At 37.9% G+C, this 26,438-nt stretch overlaps 2 protein-coding genes across 2 annotated transcripts; both read left to right on the top strand.

Annotated features, from left to right (window-relative positions):
- Positions 1–7,513: 7,513 nt before the first annotated feature.
- On the top strand, positions 7,514–8,449 carry LOC116897936 (olfactory receptor 187). Its single transcript, XM_032899335.1, has one exon. The coding sequence runs from the start codon at positions 7,520–7,522 to the stop codon at positions 8,447–8,449; it is 930 nt and encodes a 309-aa protein (XP_032755226.1). The 5' UTR covers positions 7,514–7,519.
- Positions 8,450–24,927: 16,478 nt separating this feature from the next.
- LOC116897935 (olfactory receptor 186) lies at positions 24,928–25,857 on the top strand. The gene has a single exon (XM_032899334.1). It carries the CDS (start codon positions 24,928–24,930, stop codon positions 25,855–25,857), a length of 930 nt encoding a protein of 309 aa, XP_032755225.1.
- The last annotated feature ends 581 nt before the right edge of the window (positions 25,858–26,438 follow it).

The raw sequence follows: 26,438 nt of genomic DNA, 5'->3' as shown, positions 1-26,438 counted from the left end.
GCTGAACCCACTGATGTAATTACCCATTCTATAGTCCTAGGAGAAGCTTCCTGGAACATACAATTCCAGGGCCTAACCAGTTTTTTTCTTCTACTCTGAACCTTTGTCTGGTGGGGAGGGGGGGGAACCTTAAAACTTCTACCTTTCATTCCACACTTCTTCTAGTGGCTAGTTCTAATCATAGAACTAAATTAAAACATGATATTGCTGACGTAACATCAAAATCTGAACAGCACTTATTCTTTCTCTAATGAAGGTAACGAGTTTATTTAACACACATGGACTTATAATCAGAAACAGAAGCAAAATTAAGAAGGGTCCCAGGAGGGAAGGTATCAGAGTAGTCATCCAAGGAGATCTACTAAACCAGCTCTCGAACCATCCCTGATGGTCTCTGTCTCTCTGTCTTTTGTCTAACCCTTTTTGAAGTTTACTCTTGGAGTCTTTACTCCTGAATGGTCTACATAGAAGAAACATTCTTCTTTTAGTGCAGTACACAGACCTCCTTCTTTAAGGAATATCAGGTCTAAGATTCTCTTATTCTGAAGGACTACGTCTGAGAGGGAGGTTAGGGATTCTTGGAGGTCAGCTAAAAAGTCTTTTTACTCTTTTTATATCTAAGTCAATGGCAGTTCTAAATTCTTCTTGTGTTGCAGGGCAACAGCAGATGTCCTTGTAGCTGCCCTTGCAGCACCTAGACTCAGCCTTAAGATAGCCCTAAGTAATTCTCAACTCTCTTTTGTGTCTTACCAAGTCTTTAGCATCAGGATTCCAATCTGGACACTATCTGAACCTACACACAAAGGTCATGACTGCCTTTTAGAACTTCTAAACTTATACAGGTTGTTATCCCTGAGGCACAGTCCCAAGAAGTGTTAGGAGTACTAACATATGCAATGTCACATCATTTGCAATAGAAATCAAGCCTATCCCCACACCTATTCTGATGGAACCCAGGGCAAACATGAAATTCTTGTTTCTAAAGCACACTCCTCGAGTGAGCATTATAGATTTCCTGTAACAGCTACTAACAAGCATCTCAAGTAGGATGGTGAGAAAACAAGAAGAGAGTCCAGAAAATAGAGGTCCACCAAAGAGGGCAAATAGCATTCAGTCACACAGAAAGACAATCAAAAGATTAACAGACAAAAAAAAAAAAAAAAAAAAAAAAAAAAAAAAAAAAAAAAAAGAACCAAAAGAGCACAAAAACAAAAAACAAGCAGCTGCCGCAAGATTGCCACAAAACTGAAATGATTCAGATGGGAGCTTCGACAAGCTCACCAAAGACAGATGAAGGGGAGCAGATTCCACATCACTCCTCCTTCCCAGCCAGAATCTTCCCATTGTCAAAGTCACAAGTAACACAAAACAAAGACCTAAGACACAAAGACAAAGACCACTCTGGAAATACAGATGGCCGGGAAGGTGGGTCTTTTCTCCAATCCAGGAGAATCACTGAATCCTCACCAGCACCCAGATGTGAATCTCCCAGGCGTCCCTGGGGTCACTTCTCACCTCCTGGGACCTCTCCCAGGGCAGTGCAATCAGTGAGCCCCTGGCACATCTACCGTTCACATTTGCGTCTCTCCTGAGACATGAGTCTCCCTCTCAGCCCGAGATGGGAGCAACTGCAAAACCAGAACTCCAGAACTCGCAAGCAAATAGAGACCCAGAGTAGCAAATACAGACCCAGAGTTTAGCCGGCACAAAACATAAAGACACAAAGACACAGACGCTATCTCCTGAATCAGAACCATCTCAGATCCTTTTTCTTACAATAAGTCATTTAAACACTTTCCAACTTTGTCCCAACTATAGGAGCTAATTTCTGGTCCTTCAATAATAAACCAAGGACAAGTTTCTGACACAAAGACAAAAAATTTAACGAGATCCTTTTTCTTAACTCTTACTCCCCTTTCCCTGAGAGAATCCTTAAGGTCTTTGATAAAGACCACTTCCTTAGACAGTTTTTTGCCCATTCTCAATAAGACAGAAAACTCTTACCTGCTACGTCTTTCTCTCTTGAGCAGTGAGAGCACACGGCCATGAACACCAGATCGGCGCAGCTACTTTCACATTATGTGCATCGGTTTCTGGACAAATACTCGGGGTCCTCAACTTCTTTTTCTGTCTGGTGAGGGTCCATACCTCAAGCCCCACGTTGGGTGCCAATTGCCCGGCAGTCGGGACCCAGTTATTCGTGGGAGTCGAGGGGAACCCATACCTGCGGGAGAATGGGCGAGAAAGAGGAGCGAGACTAAGCAGTGTCTTTGTCAAGGTCTGTTTATTAGAGGAATGTATAGCATTTAAAGCTCTGAAGCAGGAATTGAAGCAGGAACTGAAGCTTAGGGCATGGGGGAGTACTGGGAAGTGCCAAGGACATAAGGTGAATCATTAAACTACAAGATATTCTCCTTAGATGATGAGGCAACAGTCTTTAGGGGACATGTTCTTTCTTTGAAAAGGTCACGCCCTTCTCAGGAATCTGCTCAGGGCAGGGCTCTAGCTTTGCCCAGTCCGGCAGTCTGGTCCCAGTCCCCAACACAGTATACTCAGGTTTCCTGACCCAATTTCAGTTAAGATTATGGGAGTTGTACATGTCTGTAGCATAATATGCAGTTTGCATGCAGAGAATAGCTGTGCTTTGTCTTGCATTTGAAGTAATTCTAGAGGATGTTGGCTGTCCTGGAATCATGTTCCGGTTTCTTAAAGAAAACAATACAGAAAGTTGTCAGAGCAAGATATTATATTCATAAACTTCCTTCAAAATGAGTCACCATAAAACCAAGTCAGCCATTCAACAAATGATCAAAACAGACAGTTTTCTAAAGAAAAAAAGCAAACATGCAATAAATACTTTTTAGTTAATTATCCATTTATTTCTTTATAATATTTTCTTGGATATTTTATATATTTACATTTCAAATGTCATCCCCTTCCCCCCATCTCCTATCCCACTTCTACACCTCTACCTTCTTTTATGAAGATGCTCCCACCCTCACCCACCCCTTCCCACTTCAACACACCAAATGTTGAATCAACATTTGATTCAACAAACCAAAATGTGGATTCTTCAGTCCTTCTTAGAAGGGGGAATAAAATGCTCAATGGGAGGAAATACAGGGACAAAACATGGAGCAGAGACTGAAGGAAAGACTGCCCCACCTGGGGATCCATCCCACCTCCAGCTACCAAACACAGACACTATTGCTGATGCTAAGAAGAGCGTGCTGACAGGAGCCTAATATGGATGTCTCCTGAAAGGTTCTGCCAGAGTCCTACTGATACATATAAGGATGGTTGCAGCTAACCATTGGCCTGAACAAGGGAACCCCAATGGAGGAGTTAGAGAAAGGCCTGAAGGAGCTGAAGGGGTTTGCAAACACATAGGAAGAACAACAATATCAACCAACAAGACACCCAGAACAACCAAAGAGTGTACATGGAGGAATCAATAACAATAAATACTGAGTATCCTTAGCTATTAAGGAAGTGCAAGTTAACACTAGTTTGAGATTCAATCTCACTGTACCTATAATGGCTATCATCAAGAAACCAAACCACCTAAGCTCAGAAAGACATTCTGAAACAGGAAAGCTGGTCTCTGTTGATAGGAATGGAAACTTATGAATAAATAAACATTGGAGTTCCTCAAAATCCTTTAAAAGAAAATAACATGTGAGTCAGCTATTCAGTGGTCAGAAACACACACTAAAGAATCTGGATCTCTGTGTCACATAGATTCCTGTGAATCTTATTGCTATACCTTTCACAATACAATAGCCAGAAAACTAGTTCAACCTAGGTGTTCATCTACAAATGAATAGGTGACACCTATGTACAGTGAAACAGTTTTAGTCATAAAGAAAAAAGTAGTGACATTTGACTGGAAATGTATGCAACTAGAAATCATTATATCAAGTGAAATGAGCCAGATGAGAAAAAGACTGTATTTTTATTCATATACAGAACTTACATGTAATTTATCTACATACATATATGTGTGTTTATTTATATGTGTGCGGGGGGTTGATCATGAAAATAAAGAATATTAGGAAAGATAAAGAGATCTTAAACAAAGTGGGAAATAGAGGGAAATGGAATGTATGTCATAGACAGGCTGAAGTGGGTACGAACTAGAAGAAAGGGCACCACTAGAAAGAGGGGGCATGCTGAGGTCAATGTGAAATGAATGACTGAGAAGAAAGGAAATAACGTACTCATATGCAGACGGCAGGATGATGAAACAATGTAGGCAAACTGAAAGAAGTTATTTAAATAAAAGTTCACCTAACCAGTCAGAAATGTCAACTGTGATTTTAAAAAATGGTGGCATAAGATGCTGTTTCTATATCGAAAGCCTATTTGGACACTGTGAATCAGTATCCGCAGGGTACATGTGAGCTATGCCCCATGAGATCATTTGGACTCCTTACGCGTGTCCAGTCCACAGTGCTCAGCACAGCGGCTACACTTTCTCTATGGGGAATGCTGGAGTGCCCGTTGGGAATTCCAGCTCTCTGCTTCTCCTCCAGCACACAGGGTTACACCTGACTCTTGTGTGGAAACACATTATATAGACATTTCCTGCACTGATAGAATGAGAGCTCCAGCATGAGTCACTGTGGTAGGAACTGCTCCCCAGCTCACTGCTTTCCTGGAGGACTGTGTTTGTTTCCCTCCTAGAAAGCCTAACAAAGATCTCTTCAGCTTCTTCCAAGCTGTAGGTGAGAAAGAAACGATTTCTGTATTATTCTGCATGCTTTCTGGGACGAGCTGAAACGTCATTGAATTTATAATGATTTAAGATTTGCCTTTTCAGATTCTAGATCATTATGGGAATAAAAGAGCAAGAGCTATATTTGTTTATTTTATTTTCTGATGAATTATGAATAACCAACATATTTTAACCTGAATTCTTATGGTTAGGGATGTTTTGTTACCTGGTCAACTATCCATAGCATTTAGTTTTGAGGAGCTAAAACATTAAGTTGCTCTAATAGCAAACTATTACGGCAATTTCAATAGAGGTGACTATTTTATTTGAGAATGTTCTCTAACTCCTCTATATTCTCATTTTTCTCTAATGATTTACTTTGAAAACATATGCAGAGATACGGAGGGGAGAGGGAAAAAAGCATATATACACTACATGTGTCATCCGTGTGTGTGTTTGTCTTATACAAGCATATACTTCACATATGAAAAGACAGGAAACATGCAGAGAACACCATTCCATGACAGTATGACCCTTTCTCATACTTACAATTGAAACATGAGTTTATTTGAGAATTATTAATTCTTTTATTTGGGAGTGCAAGGAACAAAGCATTTAGTTTTATCTTGAAAAAAAAAAAAACCTAGTCAAAATGAGAATGTTCTCAAATAAAATCAGAAAGATTTCTAGAGATACTTATTTGGAATTAGTGTCAGTTTCTCTCCATATTTTGTGACCTGTCACTCTTGTGCTCTTCCTCCGTTTTCTTGCCCACACAAATACCCATTTCCTGTTCTTTTGTTCTTGATTCCTTCCTCTTAACTCCCTGATGTGCTTATCCTTTTATTTAAAATATGTATAGTTCTCTAGATAAAGCAGGAGAGCAGGAGACAAATGGTGACTGTCCCAGTTCTTTAGTTCCCCCTAGGGGATCCTGCTGGCTATTGGTTCCTTTTCTCTCACATTGTCCTGTGTCACATACAACTCTTCTCAGCAAAGCTCTGAGAGATTCTTAATTTCAGCACACAGATTCCCTTCACTTGCCCTACCAGTGTTTTTTAGTTTGACTGCTGACATTTGCTTGATTTTGCCATCATTCGTATCTGTCCCGTTCTAAGCACCACTCCTGTCAGCTATCTAGTTGATTTTACTCTTTTGTTGTTGTTTTGTTTTATTTATGTTGAGGCAGGTTCTTGCCCTGTAGCCAAAGGATGAAACTCCTGCCTCAGACTCTTAAGCATTAGGGATTAAATTTGCCACCATTTCCAGAACTTTGCTTGGCCTGTCTCTTTTATTCTCCTGGGAGTTACCTGTGCTTTTGATGTCCAAGGAAAAATACATTCTCAGATGCAAATTGGAGGATTTTAATATTCAGCAAGAAAAATGACCAATAACAGCAGGCATTCAGGCTCACTAAATAGCTAAAATTGGAAGCCAGCACCCCACTCACTGAGGCTGTAAACACTGGTAGACCTAGTGCACTATGGGTCGAATCTCAGGAGGCACTGTTTTGTTTTTTGTTTTTGTTTTTTGGAGTCCAGGGGGTTCTGCCTCTGCTACTACAACTGCTCTGTATCTGGATGTCTCTCCCCCTTGCTATTCTAAAGCAAATCTAGCTGGGTGGACTTGTACTTGGACCTGTACTGCTGTATGTTCTGCATGCATATCATTTATTTTCAAATGCTTTGGCTTCTGCAACAGTAGACGGCCTCTACTATGTGGCAGAAAATGGCTCAGGTGCTTAGCAGAAAAATGGAATCCACCTGTTGTACGACTTCTTCAACATAATCTTCTTGCATTTATTTCAGTGCCTCCACTCTCTTCTCTTTGCAAAGGCAAGTCACACATAATCCTACCCTTAGCTATTCCTGTCATCCTTCCTGCCTCCAAGTGATAACCCTGCCCTTGAGCGAACATCTCATGCAGGTGTCCTGTGTCGCTCTAAGCTCTAATTTACTAAGTTTTACAATGCAAACTTGCCTCTGTCTCATCATTTTCGAGGTCATATCACTGCACACGCATTTGTATTGCCTAGAGATATTTAGAAGCCAGGCTTTTAAACATCATTTTCATATTGCTGCATCAGTTTCTATGGAAATATGTTCCAAATTTTGCACACTGCCCCAGATAACTCAGATGTAGGATGTGATTTGGAAGCCTCACAACAACAATGATTTGCTAGCTAATATTTCTCACTAGTTTCCCATCCCAGCAAGCTATTTTCTCCACCACCACATATTTAATTTAAAAAATATCTTAAATTTTTCTAATGCATTGCCTCATTGTAACACTTGAATGTTTTTTTTTTTAAATTATCAGTGTGTTCTAATTGCTTACCATCCTTGCCATCCAGTACTGGTGAGACAGCCCAGAGGTTGAGAGTGGTACTGATACTGCAAGGGACTGGAGCTTAATTCTTGTGCTGCTTGTAGGCATATGAATGTCTGCTTCTCCAGTACCAAGGGATACTACACTCCCTTCTGCTCTCCATGAGTACCTACACTCATGTACACATACCACACACCCACACAAGCATACATGTACACAACTAAAAATATTTTAATGCGTTTAAAAACTCCTTATCACAATATTCAACTCATGCTTTTAAAAAGTTGAACAGATTTTTCTATATTAATCCAAATAATTTGTTTATCATATAGTGGTAAGTAAAATTTAAAGTACCTTCTGATAAATGTTCACACTCTTTTCAAGTCTGCATCTCCAGTTTTCAATTTATATATGTTGGTAAGTAATTCTTTTTTACATTCACTGCCTTTCATTTCAGAACCATCCAGTGAAGCCATGGAAAGAGGGAACAACACACTGCTGACAGAATTTGTTCTCACAGGACTCAGTCACCAGCCTCTGTGGAAAATACCTCTGTTCCTGGTCTTCTTGGTGATCTATCTCACCACCATTGTTGGAAATGTCAGTCTGATCACTCTCATCTGGACTGACCCTCACCTTCACATCCCCATGTATCTGTTCCTTGGAAGTCTGGCTTTTGTAGATACATCCATGTCTTCCATAGTGGTTCCAAAGATGCTACTTCACTTCTTCGGTAAGAGCAAGGTGATCACTCTATCTGAATGTATGGCACAATTTTTTTTATTTAATATCAGTGCAACCACAGAATGTTTTCTCTTGGCAGCAATGGCCTATGATCGCTATGTAGCCATATGCAAACCTTTACTCTACCCAGTAGTTATGACCAATGGTCTGTGTCTATGGCTGATAGTCTTGTCTTTTGTGGGTGGAATTATTCATGCTTTAATTCACGAAGGTTTTTTATTGAGATTAACCTTCTGCAACTCCAACACGATACATCACTTTTATTGTGACATTATATCATTGTTAAAGATTTCCTGTACTGACCCTTCTCTTAATTACCTAATTGTTTTTATTTTCTCTGGCTCAATCCAGGTTTTCAGTATTTCAACTATTCTTGTCTCTTACACTATTATTTTGGTTACAATCCTAAAAAAGAAATCTGACAAAGGCATAAAGAAAGCCTTCTCCACCTGTGGAGCCCATCTCCTATCAGTGTCTTTATACTATGGGCCTCTTCTCTTCATGTATGTGCACCCAGCGTCTTCAGAAGTAGATGACCAAGACATGATAGACTCTTTGTTTTACACTGTTATAATTCCTGTGTTAAATCCAATTATCTACAGTTTGAGAAATAAGCAAGTCATTGATTCATTGGCAAAATTATTAAAGAGAAATGTTTAGATTTCTTGCAACTATCTGTTACATTTGGGTAACTAATCACAGTCAATGTTAAATGTCCTTATATGTTCACACTACAAACGTACTTTACTATTGTAACTCACTTAAAATTTTATTTAACAAAAACATAACTGCCTAAAAACTTCTTAAAACATAAATATATCAGAAGCATATGAGTGCTTTCTAACAAATGTTATTACATATGGGAACAATTACACCAGAAATCAAATGAAATCAATGTTTAAGCGTTTTAGTCTTTTTCAGTGTAGCTGTGCAATTATATTAAGTGTTAAGAATAATATTTCTACAAAACATACTTGAACATTATCTCCTTGATACCAATACTGCTGTGTAGATTAGAAAAGTATCACATCTACCTGTGTAGAAGAGGCAGGTTTTTATTTTACTGAACAGAAACAGATCTGTGGTATATGGCTAGCCATTGACATGTCTTTCATTTTACTACTTTAGGACATGCTTAATTTCACTTCTTAGAGCAAATCAATCTAAAACTTACAATAGAAAGAATCAGAAAAGAGTGCAAGGAGATAATTATGACAGCAAGGGAGACATGTAAGGCAATGCTCTGAACTTCGGTTTGTTTTCTGAGTGAACAGAGGCCACTATTACAGTCTAGGGAGCCTTATGAGTCCACTTCTAGCGCTGCTTTATATTGTGACAGTAGCTTCAAAGGCCAAGAGTAGATTGGATTCATTGAGAAAGATGTGCAGAAAAGAGTACAAGATGGAGAAGAAAGGGGGTCGATTTTTTTTAATTTAAGTAAACTAAAACCATTGAAAAACACAGTAACTGAAATGTCTACTTGAAAAATAAAAGCTTCAAGTGCATATTACCAAAAATTAATTAATGGCAACACCTTATAATATTGTAGAACAGTGAGAATTTTAGGAGAAATGTGAAAGTGAGAACACATAGAAAAGTGAGTGTGAGAGGTTCGTGTGTGTGTGTGAGAGAGAGAGGGAGGGTGAAGGGAGAGAGACAAGAAGAAGGAGAGGGGAAGAAGAGGTAGAGGAAAAAAGAAGGAGGAGGAGGAGGAGTAGAAGAGGAGAAGAAGAAGAAGAAGAAGAAGAAGAAGAAGAAGAAGAGAGAGAGAGAGAGTATGTCCCCCAGCCTGCAAATACTTTCTTCTTCCACAAATGTTGCTTCAAAGTAATTTTTCATAACCAAAACTAATGAAATCAAACACTTTTTGATATTTTTAAAGTATTTTCATAACATCAAGACTGTCTGCACATACCTTATTAATATCTAGTTATATTTATTTACGTATATTTTTGTAGAGATATACTCTATATGCTTATGTGGGCATTTTTATATTTTTCTTTACTATGCATTCCTCACACTGGTGTGATTTGATATCCTTTCCTGTAAAGCCTACTCTAACTCTTGAATCTCTTCTTTCACGATTCTCCAAGTGAAAATTTTGTTGTATTTAAGATGCATCACTGAAAGTCTTCTGGACCTACCTTACTGTCTTATGTTCTTGTTTTCACTGAAGTGTTCTTCACACAGCATCCCTTCCATACCTTGTTCCACCCTTACCATTATTACTCCATCTTAATTTACAATTGAAACATTGTATTTTCTTCATAGTTTGACTAAACTGACCATACCATTGCTTTCCTACAAGGCTTTCACATAGCCTCGACTAGAACAGAAAATATCACTCATTAGAAGGATTTAATCACTTGAACTTCTTGGGCCTAACTTGACCTTAGCTTTTGGCTCATAGATTGCTATCTAAAGTTCCACAGCTCTGTGCCTTTTGTTGTTTGTATCACAGAAGCTTGCACATGTGAGAGAGACCTTACATACATGTTTCTGAAATTGAAGTGAATTGATCTGTACAACTACACAAAATGCAATGAGTATGTCATTCTCTTCAATGAAAACAGAGGTCATAGTTGGTGAGATGTCTCTCCTGGTAAAGGCTTGTTGCCAACCCTTAAGAATTGAGACTTGAGGGTCTGAAGAGTTGGTTCAATGGTTAAAAGCACTGACTGTTCTTCCAGAGGTCCTGAGTTTGGTTCCCAGCAACCACATAGTGGCTCACAACCATCTGTAATGGTAGCCGATGCCCTCTTCTGGTGTGTCTGAAGACAGTAATAGTGTATTCATATACGTAAAATAAATAAATAAATAATTTTCAAAAAATAAAAACTTTTTAAATAAAAATTGAATAAAAAACAGGAATTGAAACTTGAGTTCAATTCACCCAGGGAACACTGCAATAGAGTTTCTTCTGATCTTAGATGTTCTGTGGCACGCAAGCATGTGCATGTGCATGCACACACACACAACAGTCAAAGCATTAACAAAAAAATGTAAAATAAGCCCAAACCCAATACTTTGTCTAGAACAGTTGCTGCATACCAATTCAAACTGCTGTTGCTGCCCCTGTTTTATCTTGGTAGACATAAATATCATACAACATACAGTGATAAGATGAAATCTCCATGTTGTTTTAATTTTCTTTCCTTGTTGCCTAATGATGTTGAATATTTCTGACATGTTTCCCAACTATTTTATTCCATCTTTTGAGAATTATCTTTTTTAATCCATGTCCCATTTTTTTTTTTGTTCTTTTTTTTCGGAGCTGGGGACCGAACCCAGGGCCTTGCGCTTCCTAGGCAAGCGCTCTACCACTGAGCTAAATCCCCAACCCCCCATGTCCCATTTTTTAATTGTCTTGTTCATTTTTTTTTAAAAAAAGATTTATTTATTTCATATATATGAGTACACTGTAGCTGTCTTCAGACACATCAGAAAAGGGCACCAGATCCCATTACAGATGGTTGCAAGCCACCATGTGGTTGCTGGGAATTGAACTCAGGACCGCTGGAAGAGCAGTCAGTGTTCTTAACTGCTGAGCCATCTCTCCAGCCCCTTGTTCATTTTCTTGATGTTTAGGTTTGTTAGTGATTTGCATGGTCTAGATAAAGTCCCTCTGTAAGGTGTATCAATGGTAAAGATTTGTTCCTATTTTCTAGGCTGCCCCTTCACTAAAATGATGATGTCATTGGCTATATGTCACCTTTTGAATTCCTTGAAGTCCCATTCACTAATCATTTGTCTTAGTGCCTGAGTTGTCAGAGTCCCATTGAGAAAGCCCTTCCTATACCAGTGTGCTCAAGTATATCCCCTGCTTCCTCTACTCTCAGATTCAGGGTGTCAGGTCTTCTATTGCAGTCTTTGAGTCATTAGAGGTGAGTTTCCTGCAGAGTGAGAGACAAGAATCTAATTTCACTATTCTACATGTAGCTACAAAATTTGATCAGCCATGTTTGTTATTCTGTTCTTTCAACAGTGAATATTTTTGGTCACTTTGTAAAAATTCATATGGCCTTTGAAGTATGAATTATGTGAGTCCCAAATTCTAGTCCATTCATCAATGAACTGTTTTATATTCAGGTATCACACAGTTTTATTATAGTTTTGTGCATAATTTGAAATCTTGGGTGGCAATACCTCCAGCAGGTTTTGTTATTGTTTTTTGTTGTTGTTGTTGTTGCTGCTACTGCTGCTACTACTATTCAGGATTGTGTATTGATAATCTGTGTATTTTTTGCTTCCATGTGAAATTTAAGTTTATTTTTTTCTTTGAAGAATATCATTGGGATTTTGATGGTAATTTTGTTGAATGTGTATAATGCTTTTGGTAGAGTAGACATTTTCACAATGTAATTTGTAATATTTTCACAATAGATTGTAATTTTTAATATTCTGGAACAGGAAGGAATAAATTAGAGTGGAGGAAGGCAAAGTAGGGTAGAAGATAGAACATAAAGGGGGTTAAATAAAATAAATGATTTTGTGAAAAAGTAATTTGGAAACCTAGAAATCATCATACAAGTTTACTAACATGTAAAATAGAATTACCCTGTAATGGGCCAAAAATGTCTCCACTGGACATTGTGTGCTAATAAAAAATGCCTGAGTTCCAGAATGGGTGTCTTCTTTTGGAATTGTTGGCCAGTGAGTTCCCAAACATTCAGAATATTGTAACTGCAATTGTTTACCCTCTAGCACTTGATGGTAAGACTCTATAGTTTAAACTGAAACATATTTCTGTTATAGAAGCTTGTACTGACATGGACATTTCATCTCTAGTGGCTATTTTTCCTGGTACAGCAAGGTGCTACATAAGATGGAGGAGGAAAATAATCATCAATTTTATTCAGTCATGAAACCTGAGAGAAACAGTAATGGCTAGCTTGGCTACACCAAGGAGTACAATAATGACGTGAATGTCACAGAAGTAACCAGCTATTTCATTGGAATTAAGTCCTATTCTACAAGATAAAACCTTATACCTGGTATCATTATTTGTTGTACACTAGATGCTTACTGGCTATGAGAATATTTAGCTTATCTCAAAAAAGATACCATCTTTGTAAAATTTATGTAAATGTTTTTTAATAAATTCACTTTTATTCTCATCACTTACACAAAAGATATTCTTTTTTGTTTCATAGTCTACATTTTTATTACTTTTATTTTATAACAACCCATAAACAGATACCAAACCCGGACACTATTATGGATGCCAAGATGTGCTTGCTGACAGGAGTCTGATATAGCTGTCTCCCGACAGGGTCTGCCAGAGTCTGTCAAATATAGATGTGGATGCTCACAGCCAACCATTGGACTAACCAGGGACATCAATGAAGGAGTTAGGGAAAGGACTGGAGGGGCTGAAGGTATTTGTATAGGAATAACAACACTATCAACCAACCAGAGCCCCCATAGCACCCAGGGACTAAACTACCAAACAAAGAGTATACCTGGAGGAACCCATGGCTCCAGTTGCATATGTAGCAGAGGATAGCCTTATCTGACATCAAGGGGAAGAAGGACTTTGGTCCTGTGAAGGCTCAATGCCTCAGTGTAGGGTAATGTCAAGGCAGTGAGAAAGGAGTGGGTGGATGAGTGGGGGAGCACACTCATAAGAGCAGGGGAAAAGAGAATGGGATAAAGGGCTTGTGAAGGAGAAACCAGGAAGGGAGATAACATTTGAAATGTAAATAAATCAAATACCCAATTTAAAAAGTAAATAAAACAGTCCAGTTCTTGTTTCCCTCCAGATCTGCACTCTCACAGTTCCTCGTCCCATTTCTCCTCCTCCCTATCTACAAAGGGATGTCCCCCCACCAGACCTCCCTTCTCCCTGGGGCCTCAATCTCCCACTGAGGCCAGAACTAACAGTCCTCTGCTGTATGTGTGTTGGGGGCCTCAACCGTCTTGTTTATGCTGCCTGGTTGGTGGCTTAGTATCTGAGAGATTTCAGGGGTCCAGGATAGTTGAGACTGCTGGTCTTCCTATGGGGTCATCCTCTTCCTCAGCTTCTTCCAGTCTTTCCCTAATTCAACCACAGGTGTCCCTGACTTCAGTCCAATGGTTGTGTGTAAGTATCTGCACCTGTCTCAGTCATCTGCTTGCTTTTGGGCCTCTCAGAGGACAGTCATGCTAGCCTCCTGTCATGTAGGTCCTTTTGAGTCTGAATTACCTCACTCAGGTTGATACTTTTTAGTTCCTTCCATTTTCCTGCATAAGACATGATGTCCTCCTTTTTTTATTTAACTATTTTTAAAAAAATTTTATTAGATTTTTTGGTTCACATTTCAAATATTATTCCATTTCCCGGTTTCCCGGCCCTAAGCCCCCTATCCCATCCCATTCCTCAGTGAGGGTATTCCCCTCTCTAACCACCCCCTTCATACTCCCTCATATTCCCCTGAAATAGGAGGTCCAGCTTTGGCAGGCCAAAGGGCTTCTCCTTCCATTGGTGCCCAACAAGACCATCCTTTTCTACATATGCAGCTGGAGCCATGGGTCTGTCCATGTTTAGACTTTGGGGAATGGTTTAGTCCCTGGAAACACTGGTTGGTTAGTATTGTTGTTCTTATGGGGTTGCAACCTAACTTAATACTAAGCCCCTTCAGCTCCTTCAATCCTTTCTCTAATTCCTCCAATGGAGACCCCATTTTCAGTTCAATGTTTTTCTGCTAGCATTCACCTCTGTATTTGACATGCTCTGGCTGAGCCTCTCAGGAGACAGCTATATCAAGGCTCCTATCAGCATACATTTCTTGGCTTGATCAATATTATCAAGCTTTGGTGGCTGTATATAAATGGGCTGTATACCCAGGAGAGCCAGGCTCTTAATGGCAATTCCTTTGGTCTTTGCCCCAAACTTTGTCTCCATATACGCTCCTACGAATATTTATGTTGCACTTTTAAGAAGGACTAAGAATCCACACTTTGGTCGTCTTATTTTTGAGCTTCTTGTGGACTGTGGATTGTATCTTGGGAAATTGGAGCCTATGGGTTAATATCCATTTAGAGAGTACATACCATATATGCTTTTTTTTGTGATTGGTTTTCCTCATTCAGGATGATATTTTCTACTTCCATCCATTGCTATGAGTTTCATGAAGTCATTGTTTTTGATAGCTCAGTAGTACTCCACTGTGTAGATGTACCACATTTTCTGTATACATTCCTTTGTTGAAGAACATCTGGGTTCTTTCCAGCTTCTGTCTATTATAAGTAAGGCTGCAATGAATATAGTGGAGCATGTGTCTTTGTTGTATGTTAGAGCATCTTTTGAGTATATGCCCAAGAGGTATAACTGGTCCTCAGGCACTACAATGTTCAATTTTCTGAGAAACCTCCAGACTGATTTCCAGAGTTGTACCAGTTTTCAATTCCACAAATAATAGAGGAGTGTTCCTCTTTCTCCACATCCTCACCAGCATCTATTTACACCTGGGCTTTTGATCTTAACCATTCTGACTGGTTTGGGGTGGAATCTCAGGGTTGTTTTCATTTGCATTTCCCTGATTACTAAGGATGTCGAACATTTCCTTAGGTACTTCTCAGCCATTCAATATTCCTCAGCTGAGAAGTCTTTGTTTAGCTCTGTAACCTATTTTTTCATAGTGTTACTTGGCTCTTTGGAGTATAACTTTTTGAGTTCTTTGTATATTTTGGATATTAGTCCTCTATTAGATGTAGGACTAGTAAAGATCTTTCCTCAATCGGTTGGTTGTTGTTTTCTCCTAATGACAGTGTCCTTTTCCTTACAGAAGCTTTGCAGTTTTATGAGGTCCAATTTGTTGAATCTTGATCTTAGAGCATAAGCCATTGGTGTTCTGTTCAGGAAATTTTCCCTAGTGCCCATGTGATCGAGACTCTTGCCCATTTTTTCCTTTATTAGATTGAGTGCATCTGGTTTTATGTGGAGGTCTTTGATCCACTTGAACTTAAGGTTTGTACAGTGCAATAAGTATGGATCGATTTGCATTCTTCTACATGCTGGCCACCAGTTGAACCAGCATCATTTGTTGAAAAGGCCATCTTTTTTCCACTGGATGGTTTTAGTTCCTTTGTCAACGATCAAGTGACCATAGGTGTGTGGGTTCATTCCTGGGTCTTCAATTCTATTCCCTAGATCTACTTGTCAGTCATTGTGCCAATACCATACAGATTATATTACTATTGCTCTGTAGTACTGCTTTAGGTCAGAAATGGTGATTTCCCCAGAAGTTCTTTTATGGTTGAGGATAGTTTTCACCATCCTGGGCTTTTGTTATTCCAAATGAATTTGCAAATTGCTCTTTCTAACTCTTTGAAGAATTGGATTGGTATTTTGATGGGGATTGCATTGAATCTGTAGATTGCTTTGGTAAAAATGGACATTTTAACTATCTTAATACTGCCAATCCATGAGCATGGGAGATCTTTCCATCTTCTGAGATTTTCTTCAATTTCTTTCTTCAGAGACTTGAAGTTCTCGTCATACCGATCTTTTTCTTGCTTGGTTAGAGTCACACCAAGGTATTTTATATTATTTGTGACTATTGTGAAGGGTGTCCTTTCCCTAATATCTTTCTCAGCCGGTTACCCTTTCAGTAGAGGAAGACTACTGATTTGTTTGAGTTAATTTTATACCCAGTCACTTTGCTGAAATTGTTTATCAGGCTTAGTAGTTCTCTGGTAGAATTTTTGGGGTCATTTAAATATACTCTTATCATCTGCAAATAGTGATATTTTGATTTCTTCCTTTCCAATTTGTATCCCTTTGACCTCCTTTTGTTGTCTGATTCCTTTGGCTAGGACTTCAAGTACTATATTAAATAACCTGGGAGAGAGAGGGCAGCCTTGTCTAGTCCCTGATTTTAGTGGGAATGCTTCAAGTTTCTCACTGTTTAGTTTAATGTTGACTACTAGTTGCTGTATATTGCTTTTACTTTGTTTAGGTATGGGCCTTGAATTCCTGATCTTTCCAAGATTTTATCATGAAGGGCTGTTGAATTTTGTCAAATGCTTTAACCATCTAATGAAATTATCATGTCGTGTTTTCTTTGTGTTTGCTTGCATTGGATTTCTGTATATTGAACCATCCCTGCATCATTGGGATAAAGCCTACATGATCATGATGGATGATCATTTTAATGTGATCTTGGATTCAGTGTGCAAAAATTTTATTGAGTATTTTTGCATTGATTTTCATAGGGGAAATTGGTCTGAAGTTCTCTTTCTTTGTTGGGTCTTAATTATAAGAATAATTGTGGCTTCATAGAAGGAATTGGGTAGTGCTCTTTCTGCTTCTACTCTGTGGAACAGTTTGGACCGTATCATTATGAGGTCTTCTATGAAGGTCTGATAGAATTTGGCACTTAACTCATCTGGTCTTGGCTCATTTTGGTTGGGAGACTTTTAATAACTGCTTCTATTTCTTTAGGAATTATGGAATTGTTTAGATGGTTTACCTATTCCTGATCTAACTTTGGTACCTGATATTTGTCTAGAAAAACTGTCCATTTCCTCCAGATTTTTCAGTTTTGTTGAATATATGGTTTTGTAGTAGGGTCTGATAGTTTCTTTAATTTCCCCAGACTCTGTTGTTATGTCTCCCTTTTCATTTCTGATTTTGTTAATTTGGACACACTCTCTGTGCCCTCTGTTTAGTCTTGCTAAGGGTTTATCTATCTTGTTGATTTTTCTCAAAGAACCAACTCCTGGTTTTGTTGATTCTTTGTATAGTCCTTTTGTTTCTTCTTGGTTGATTTCAGCCCTGAGTTTGATTATGCTGTGCCTTCTACTCCTCTTGGATGTATTTGCTTGTTTTTGTTCTAGAGCTTTTAGGTGTCCCGTCAAGCTGCTAGTGTATGTTCTCTCCTGTTTCTTTGTGGAGGCTCAGAGCTATGAGTTTTTCTCTTAGCACTGTTTTCATTTTGTCCCATAAGTTTGGGTATGTTGTACCTTCTTTTTCATTAAATTCTCAAAAGTCTTTTAATTCTTTCTTTATTTCTTCCTTGACCAAGATATCATTGGAACATTTTCCAACTTCTATGTATATGTGGGCTTTCTGTTGTTATTGTTGTTATTGAAGACCAGCCTTAGTCTGTGGTGATCTAATAGGATGCATGGGGTTATTTCAATCTCCTTCTATCTGTTGAGGCCTGTTTTGTGACCAATTATATAATCATTTTTAGAAAATGTACCATGAGGTACTGAGAAGGTATATTCTTTTGTTTTAGGATGAAATGTTCTATAAATATCTGTTAAATCTATTTGGTTTAAAACTTCTGTTAGTTTCAGTGTGTCTCTATTTATTTTCTGTTTCCATGATCTGTCCATTGATGAGAGTGGGATGCTGAAATCTCCTACTATTAATGTGTAAGGAGCAATGTATGGTTTGAGATTTAGTAAGGTTTCTCTTATGAATGTAGGTACCCTTGCATTTGGAGCATAGACATTTAAGATTGAGACTTCATCTTGGTGGATTTTTCTGTTGATAAATATGAAGTGTCCTTCATTATCTTTTTTGATAACTTTTGGTGGAAAGTCTAGTTTATTCGATATTTGAATGACAACTCCAGCTTGTTTCTCTGGACCATTTGCTTGGAAAGTTGTTTTCAAGCCTTTACTCTGAGGTAGTGTCTGTCTTTGTCTCTGAGTTATGTTTCCTGTATGCAACAAAACGTGAGGCTCTCTGTTTATCCAGTCTGTTAGTCTGTGTCCTTTTATTGGGGAATTGAGTCCATTGAAGTTAAGAGATTTTAAGGAATAGTGACTGTATTTTCCTGTTATTTTTGTTGTTAGAGGCGGAATTACATTTGTGTGTCTCTCTTCACACAAGAGGAGATTGCTTTCCTGCTTTTCCTAGGGGGTAGTTTCTCCCCTTGTGTTGGAGTTTTCCATCTATTATCCTTTGTAGGGTTGGATTTGTAGAAAGATATTGTATAAATTTGGTTTTGTAATGGAATGTCTTGATTTTTCCATCTATGTTAATTAAGAGTTTTGCTGGATATAGTAGCCTGGACTGGCATTTGTGTCTTCTTAGACATCTGTCCAGGATCTTCTGGATTTTATAGTCTCTGGTCACAAGTCTGGTGTAATTCTGATAGGTCTGCCTTTATACGTTACCTGACTACTTTCAATATTCTTTGTTTTGTGCTTTTGTTATTTTGATTATTATATGATGGGAGAAATTTCGTTTCTGGTCCAATCTATTTGGAGTTCTGTAGGCTTCTTATATTTTTATGGGCATCTCTTAATTTAGGTTAGGGACGTTTTCTTCTATAATTTTGTAGAAGATATTTACTGGCCCTTTAAGTTGGGAGTCTTTGTTCTCTTTTATACCTATTTTCCTTAGGTTTGATTTCATTGTGTCCTTGATTTTCTGAATGTTTTGGGTTAGGAGCTTTGCAGTTTACATTTTGTTCAATGGTTGTGTCAATGTTTTCTATGGTATCTTCGGCCCCTGGGAGTCTCTCTTCTATCTCTTATATTCTGTTGGTGATGCTTGCATCTATGACGCCTGATCTCTTTCCTACATTTTCTATCTCCAGGGTTGTCTCCCTTTGTGCTTTCTTTATTGTTTTTATTTCCATTTTAAATTCTGGATGGTTTTGTTCAATTCCTTTACCTGTTTAGTTGTGTTTTCCTGTAATTTGTTAAGGGATTTTTGTGTTTTCTCTTTAAGGGCTTCTACTTGTTTACCTGTGTTTTCCTGTCTTTCTCTAAGGGAGCTAATTATGTCTTTCTTAAAGTCCTCTATCATCATCCTGAGATGTGATTTTAAATCCAAATCTTGTTTTTCTGTTGTGTTTGGATATCCAGTATTTGCTTTGCTAGAAGAACCGGGCTCTAAGGATGACAAGTAGTCTTGGTTTGTGTTGCTTATGTTCCTGTGCTTGCCTTTCACCATCAGGTTGTCTCTGGTGTTAGCTTGTTTTGCTGTTTCTGACAATGGCTTGACCCTCCTCTAGGCTGTGTCAGCACTCCTTTAGACCTGTTTTCTTTCAGCCAGGTCTTTGAGCATAGAACTGTTCCTGGTTATGAGTGACCTGAAACCTCCAGGCAGGTTGCTTGCAGCAAAAGATTTCATCTTACCTATGCTCTCAGGTGTGTTGGTGCTCCTGGCAATAGGCTTTCAGCTCTAGGCACATGCAGAAACTGGAAGGGTCCTGCTTGTGACTGCTCCTAAGTTCCTGTGCCCTGAGGGTTGCCTGCTCTTCTGAGGGTCCAGCTTTCTCCCCCATGGGATTTGGGTGCAGGGAGCTGTGGCACCAGTTCATTTCAGTTCAGGGCATAGGCAGAAACCAGCAGGTTCCTGCAGCTGACTGCTCCTGTATTGCAGTATCCAAAGGCCACTAGGCAAGTTCCTCTTGGGCCAGGATTATGAGCAGAAGTAGCAGTCTCCCCTGAAGTCTCAGGATTGTCCATACTTCTGAGGGTCCAGCTCTCTCCCCTACAGATTTGGGTGCAGAGAGCAGTGAGACTCGTTCAGCTCTGGGTATAGCCAGAAACTGGAAGTGTCATACCCCAGAGGACTTCTGCCTTTTTGTGTTCTGAGGCCACCAGGCAGGTTGCTTGAAGTAGAAAAGTTGATCTTACCTCTGCTCTCAGGTGTGACTGCTCCTGGAGACTGGCTTTCAGCTCTTGGTGCAGGCAGAAACCTGAAGGATCCTGCCCCTGACTGTTTCTAGGTCCCTGTGCCCAGGAGGCACAGAGGACACTAGGCAAGTTCCTCTTGGGTCAGGAATGTGGGCAGAAGTAGTTGTCTCCCCTGAGGTTTCAAGATTGTCTGAGCTTCTGAGGATCCAGCTCTCTCTTAAACAGGATTTGGGTGCAAGGAGCTGTGGGACTGGTTCAGCTCTAGGCACAGCCAGAAAGCAGAAGTGATGTCCTCATTCTTAATAGCTGTGTAAATGAACCACATTTTCTGTATCTATTCTTCTATTGTGGGACATCTGGGTTGTTTTCAGCTTCTGGCTATCACAGATAAGGTCGCTGTGAACATAGTGGAACATGTGCCCCTGTGGTATGGTGGGGCATCTTTTTGGTATATGCCTAAGAGTGGTATAACTGGCATTTCAGGTAGATCTATTTCCAACTTTCTGAGGAACCTCCAAATTTAAGAACTTAACTTCATAGTTTTAATCAGCATGGTGTCATCTCTTGGTATTTGAAGAGGATTGTTTCAAGGACCTCTCCTGAATATCAAGGATGTGGAAGATCAAGACCATTATAGAAAATGTCTTTGTTTATAATGTATTATAACCTGTTATAATTAACAAGACTCATGTGCTTTATTCGTTTTAACAGTTTAACTCTTCCAGTAGCACATTTTTTCACTCTGTTGTCCAGGCTATCCCCAATCTATTTGCTCAGGTGACCTGACTTCTCAATTCCTGATTAGCTAGGAGCACAGATGATACTTTGAACTTTAAGTGACTTCTAGGTTATTTACAATAAGTTATACCAAGTAATATTTTAAACGTTGTGTATGGTTTAGGTAATAGGCCATAAAAATAAATGAAAATCCATATAATTAAATTCAATGAAATAATTTATCAAGCCTATTCAGAGCCTACTAATAGCTCAGAACCATCAAGGATCGAATTACCATGCCTTTCAAAGTACCATGATCAGATGTACTTGCTGGAGGAAGAGGAAGTCAATAATTTATACTAGAACTATAATACAGGTTTTGACTGATCAGTTCAAGAAATAAAGGATATTATTATGAGATATTATTCCTCTGTTTTAAAAAATCATATATATGTAAATATGGATAAGGATATACATTTATACACAGACACACACTCACACATTATGTTTTTGAATATACAATGTCTATTAAGGCTAATTAATTGAAAGAAAGTCTCCCCAGATGACAGTTAGAATCACCTAGAAGTGATGGGTCATCTTCACATCTTCAAGTTCATGGCCCTGTTTGGACAGCATGGCTATATGCTGCTACCTTTTAAAATTTGTTTTTGGTTTTCCTCTGATCTTTTCCCATGACTTATTTGAATTTTGTTTATCAGATTTGTGATTAAATTAAGGGAGTTAAGACATGTCCAAATGTAAGGTATTATTTGTATTAGCAGAACAATGTTATTTTTTGATTTTACCTTGTAGAAAATGTAGACAGCTGCTTAATTAAAATCGTGACATTAAAGCATTCACTGCATTCAATTTTACATCTAAACCAAAGTTGCCATAAAGCCATCAGGCATGTCACTAATGATGAAATACAGTGATATTACATGTAAGTTTAATTTCTTAAGCTATATTTGGCACAGAGTGATTTGATGTTTATCAATCCTCTGGGAAGACCTGAATTTTGCACACACATCCATCAGCAATGCCCAGTTGATGATCTTCCCTTTATCCTATAGGGAATCCTAAGGCATTCTGAGGGGAATTTCAATTCTTCAAATCTTCTTCCCTAGGAAAAAAAAAAAGCACAAGTGTGCAATTGGTTGCTTCTATGTTGCAGAATCAGTGATATAAACAACACTTTCTTTGGCTTTGTAAGCAAAGCCAGTCAAGTGAGTCAGTGAACTACATGTCTCCTCACATCTGCCTCGAAAAATGTGTTATTTCTGCTTTTGAAAAATTTGAATACTTTTAAAGGATTTCCACAATTCCTTAGAAGATATTGGTAACATTAAAAATATTTCCTAATATTAATCTTTGTAAAGATGATTTAAAAATTTTAAATCTATTAACTTATAGTAATTTTAGAATTTCTGTACAAAATGCAAAAAATATCCGGGGAAAAAGCAAAAATTGAGTCTCTGTTTTATTTTTCTGACTAAAATATGGACAAGAAACATGGCTATAAACTTAACTATTCCATGTAACAAGTTTTATTATCACCCCACCATATTTATCACAACCTTATCAGTTGTGTTGTGATAAAATATGAGTGCGTCCAAGCTCAGTTTTCAGATTGATGCCATTATCTTGTATAAGAAATAATTAGACAATTCTGATATAAAGACCAATTTAATTTCTGATTAAAATTGAATATCTACCTATTAAATACCTACTAAATAAGTCTTTCATGTCTCCTCATGTCATAATTATGTATAGATATAAAAATATATGATGAAAACTTGAAAACTTTTTTATGAATATAATTAAGTAATTTATGTAATATTAATTATATAATCATAGGAGAATGTATCTAAATGAGTGTGTATATATTTGCCTATATGTACATGTACACTGACACACACACATATATATGTATGTGTGTGTCCATATATATATGCTATTTGAAATATATCTATATATACTTTTTTATTTTTAAAATTTTATCTTTTAGGTTGGCATACAAAAGTAGTTCATTTCACTATGATATCTTCATATATAAAGTTCACATAGGTTAACAGAGAATGTTTTAGGAAGTATTTTAAATGATCTGAAAATACCAGACCATTTCCTCAAATATCTTAACAAGACAGTAATGAATATATAATTGTGATGTTTTACTCCAATGTTTTACAAGTATTATTTTTCTCCCTTTACACAGAATCCTAGAAACTGATTTTGAGAAGAATCTTACATTATTCTTTTTTTTCCATCTTTATTAAATTGGGTATTTCTTATTTACATATTTGAAGATTTTCGATAACTGATTTGAAATAACAAGTAAGCAATATAGAATCCATACAAAATTCACTCAATATAAAATTTCACTTTATATGTACAATGTAATCTTCACATAATCTGTATCTAATCAATATTTTGATCCTATTCTTTACAAAAGATAAGATAAGGTATAGAATGAACCTTTATACACTATCACTATACTCATAAAAAAGGAAAAACTTAAGTTGAAGCCTCTTAATTATGAATAAATTCCATAAAAGTAGATTTGAATTCTTTAAGTGAAGTGATTCTGATAAAGCAGATATTAATGAACACATGGTTAGGGCAAATGCTCCCCTCAGACCTTTGAGCTTTTCTCATTATTTTGCTTTGTGAATCTTTCATGCTCTCTTCTTCTCTCTGTGGTTTGCTTTTACCATACTTATCGACTTCTGGCTGCTACTTTTGCCATTTTTCATGGCCTTTCACTTTCTTTCATTCCACATAAATTTAGCTCTTTCATCACTCTTCTTTTTCTTCTTCTCTGTTTAATCTTGATTTCTTTTGAACTGCCTATTCTTCATTTTGAGAACTTGCTTAAAATATTTTACAGAAGAGTCAGGTGGATCTCCTGCCCTCTGTACTCTAATGGAGTGTGTTGTATCATTTATTTTCCTTTTATTCTCATGCCACTCCTTTTACACTAACATCTTGCTATTCTATGATTTTTAAATTCCATTCAATAAAGGAAAGTCATCTTGCTGAAGCCACCAACAATCTAACAATCTCTGTATTTTCAGCCTTAGTTTCTCTCTCTCTCTCTCTCTCTCTCTCTCTCTCTCTCTCTCTCTCTCTCTCTCTCTCCCCTTCCCATAGAACAGCAGTTCTCAATCTGGTAATTGAGCAATCCTTTCCCAGCGATGCCGAAGACCATCAGAAAACACAAATATTTAATTATGATCCATAAAAGTAGCAAAATTACACGTATTATGTGGTAGCAAAAATAATTTTATGGTTGGTGGTGACCACAACATGAAGAACTCTATTAAAGGGTCACAGTATTAGGAAGGTTGAGAACCACTCCCCCAGCACATTGCTTTTGCACCTGGCACTTTATTTCTGAACTATTCTTATTCTTTCTTTTTTTTTTTTTTATTGTTCACAATATGCAGCCTTCTGGCTCACTCCTGCTGCTTTCTTTAATCACTGTGCTTAATATACATTCCTTACCCTCTCCCCTTTGGATATGTAGGCCTCTGGTTTAACATAGGAACTGAGTTAATTGAATAGAAGTCAGTGCTAACATAGAAAATAGAGAAACTGGGACTAGACGGATGGCTTGGAGGTTGGGGTTCTTGCTGATCTTAGAGAGGTTCAGTTTCTAGGGACCACATCGCAGTCACCTATAATCCCATTTCCAGAAGGTTTGGAAAATTAATAGACAGTTCTGGTAAAAATGTGATTTCCTATCGAATCCTGTTCCCATGTTAACCTTAAAATATAAGTGAATGCTCCATTATACTTACTCTATTTCATTTCAGGCAACGTCCAGTGAGCAGCACATGGAAAGAGAGAATACAACATTGCTGACAGAGTTTGTTCTCACAGGGCTCACGGATCATCAAGGACTGCAGGTGCCCCTGTTCCTGCTATTTTTGGCCATATATCTCATCACTATAGTAGGGAACCTAGGTCTGATTGCTCTCATCTGGACTGACCCCCACCTGCATATCCCTATGTACTTTTTCCTTGGGAGTTTGGCTTTTGTAGATGCCTGGATATCATCCACAGTGACTCCTAATATGTTGTTTGATTTGTTATCCACAAACAAGATGATATCACTTTCTGAGTGCATGATACAATTTTTTGCCTTTGCCTTTGGTGGAACGACAGAATGCTTTCTTTTGGGTACAATGGCCTACGATCGATATGTAGCCATATGCAAACCACTACTTTATCCAGTTATTATGACCAATAGACTATGCATCCGCCTGCTAGTTTCAGTATTTGTAGGGGGCTTTCTTCATTCCTTGTTTCATGTATTGTTTTTATTCAGATTAACCTTCTGTAATTCTAACATAATCCACCACTTTTATTGTGACATTATACCACTGTATAATATTTCCTGTACAGACCCCACTCTTAACCTTCTTTTAGTATTTATTTTGTCTGGTTCAATACAGGTAGTCACCATTATGACTGTCCTGGTTTCATATACACTCGTGCTGTTTACAATCTTAAAAATGAAGTCTCTCCAAGGTATAAGGAAGGCTTTCTCCACCTGTGGAGCTCATCTCTTATCTGTGTCCTTATACTATGGGCCTCTTCTCTTCATGTATGTGCTCCCTGCATCTCAACAAACAGATGAACAAGGTATGATGGACTCGCTGTTTTACACGGTCATAATCCCTGTGCTAAATCCAATTATCTACAGCCTGAGAAACAAGCAAGTCACAGATTCACTGAAAAAAAGATTAGAGAGGCACATTTAGTGTTTGAAAGTCTCTTGTGCATTCACTGTAAAACAGCCACAGAATTTGCCAGTTTGGTAAGTTTTTGAAAATGTTCAAAAAATTTTGAAACTGTAATCATCATGTTTTTGCACTCTGATTAAATGAATCTAAGTACTGTAACAATGATAAGGTAACATATCTAATAAAATTCTTAAGACGTTGGAATTTCTAATCTAAATATTTTTTAAACCTCATTAAGTTTTCATGTCATGCTAAATAAAGAAGAAAGGAAACATTCCACTGGGTATGTGTTCTTCTGTGTGGCTTTACTAATTCCCTAGTTATTAAAAGCATTCCTGGTTCTTTACAAATGATTAGGTAGAAAACATGCCAGCGCAAACAGGGCCATCTACGTTGAACCCTTTGAGTGTGTTCAATCTTTGTGTGCTTAGCTTCCTGTGTGTTTGAGCACATGAAAAAAAAATCCAACAGCTCTTCACAGTTTTTTCAAAGTTATTCTTTGACTCTTAGTGCTCATAGAAATTCATACCATATGTCATAGGGAAAAAAATCAACATAAAATGGAATGCAGTCATGAAGAAAAGGAAAATAAAGGCAAG

This window comes from Rattus rattus, chromosome 4, assembly GCF_011064425.1.
Source record: "Rattus rattus isolate New Zealand chromosome 4, Rrattus_CSIRO_v1, whole genome shotgun sequence".
NCBI classification, from domain to species: domain Eukaryota; kingdom Metazoa; phylum Chordata; class Mammalia; order Rodentia; family Muridae; genus Rattus; species Rattus rattus.
The sequence above is the reverse complement of the archived record's forward strand: the minus strand, read 5'-3'. Positions and strand labels throughout refer to the sequence as shown.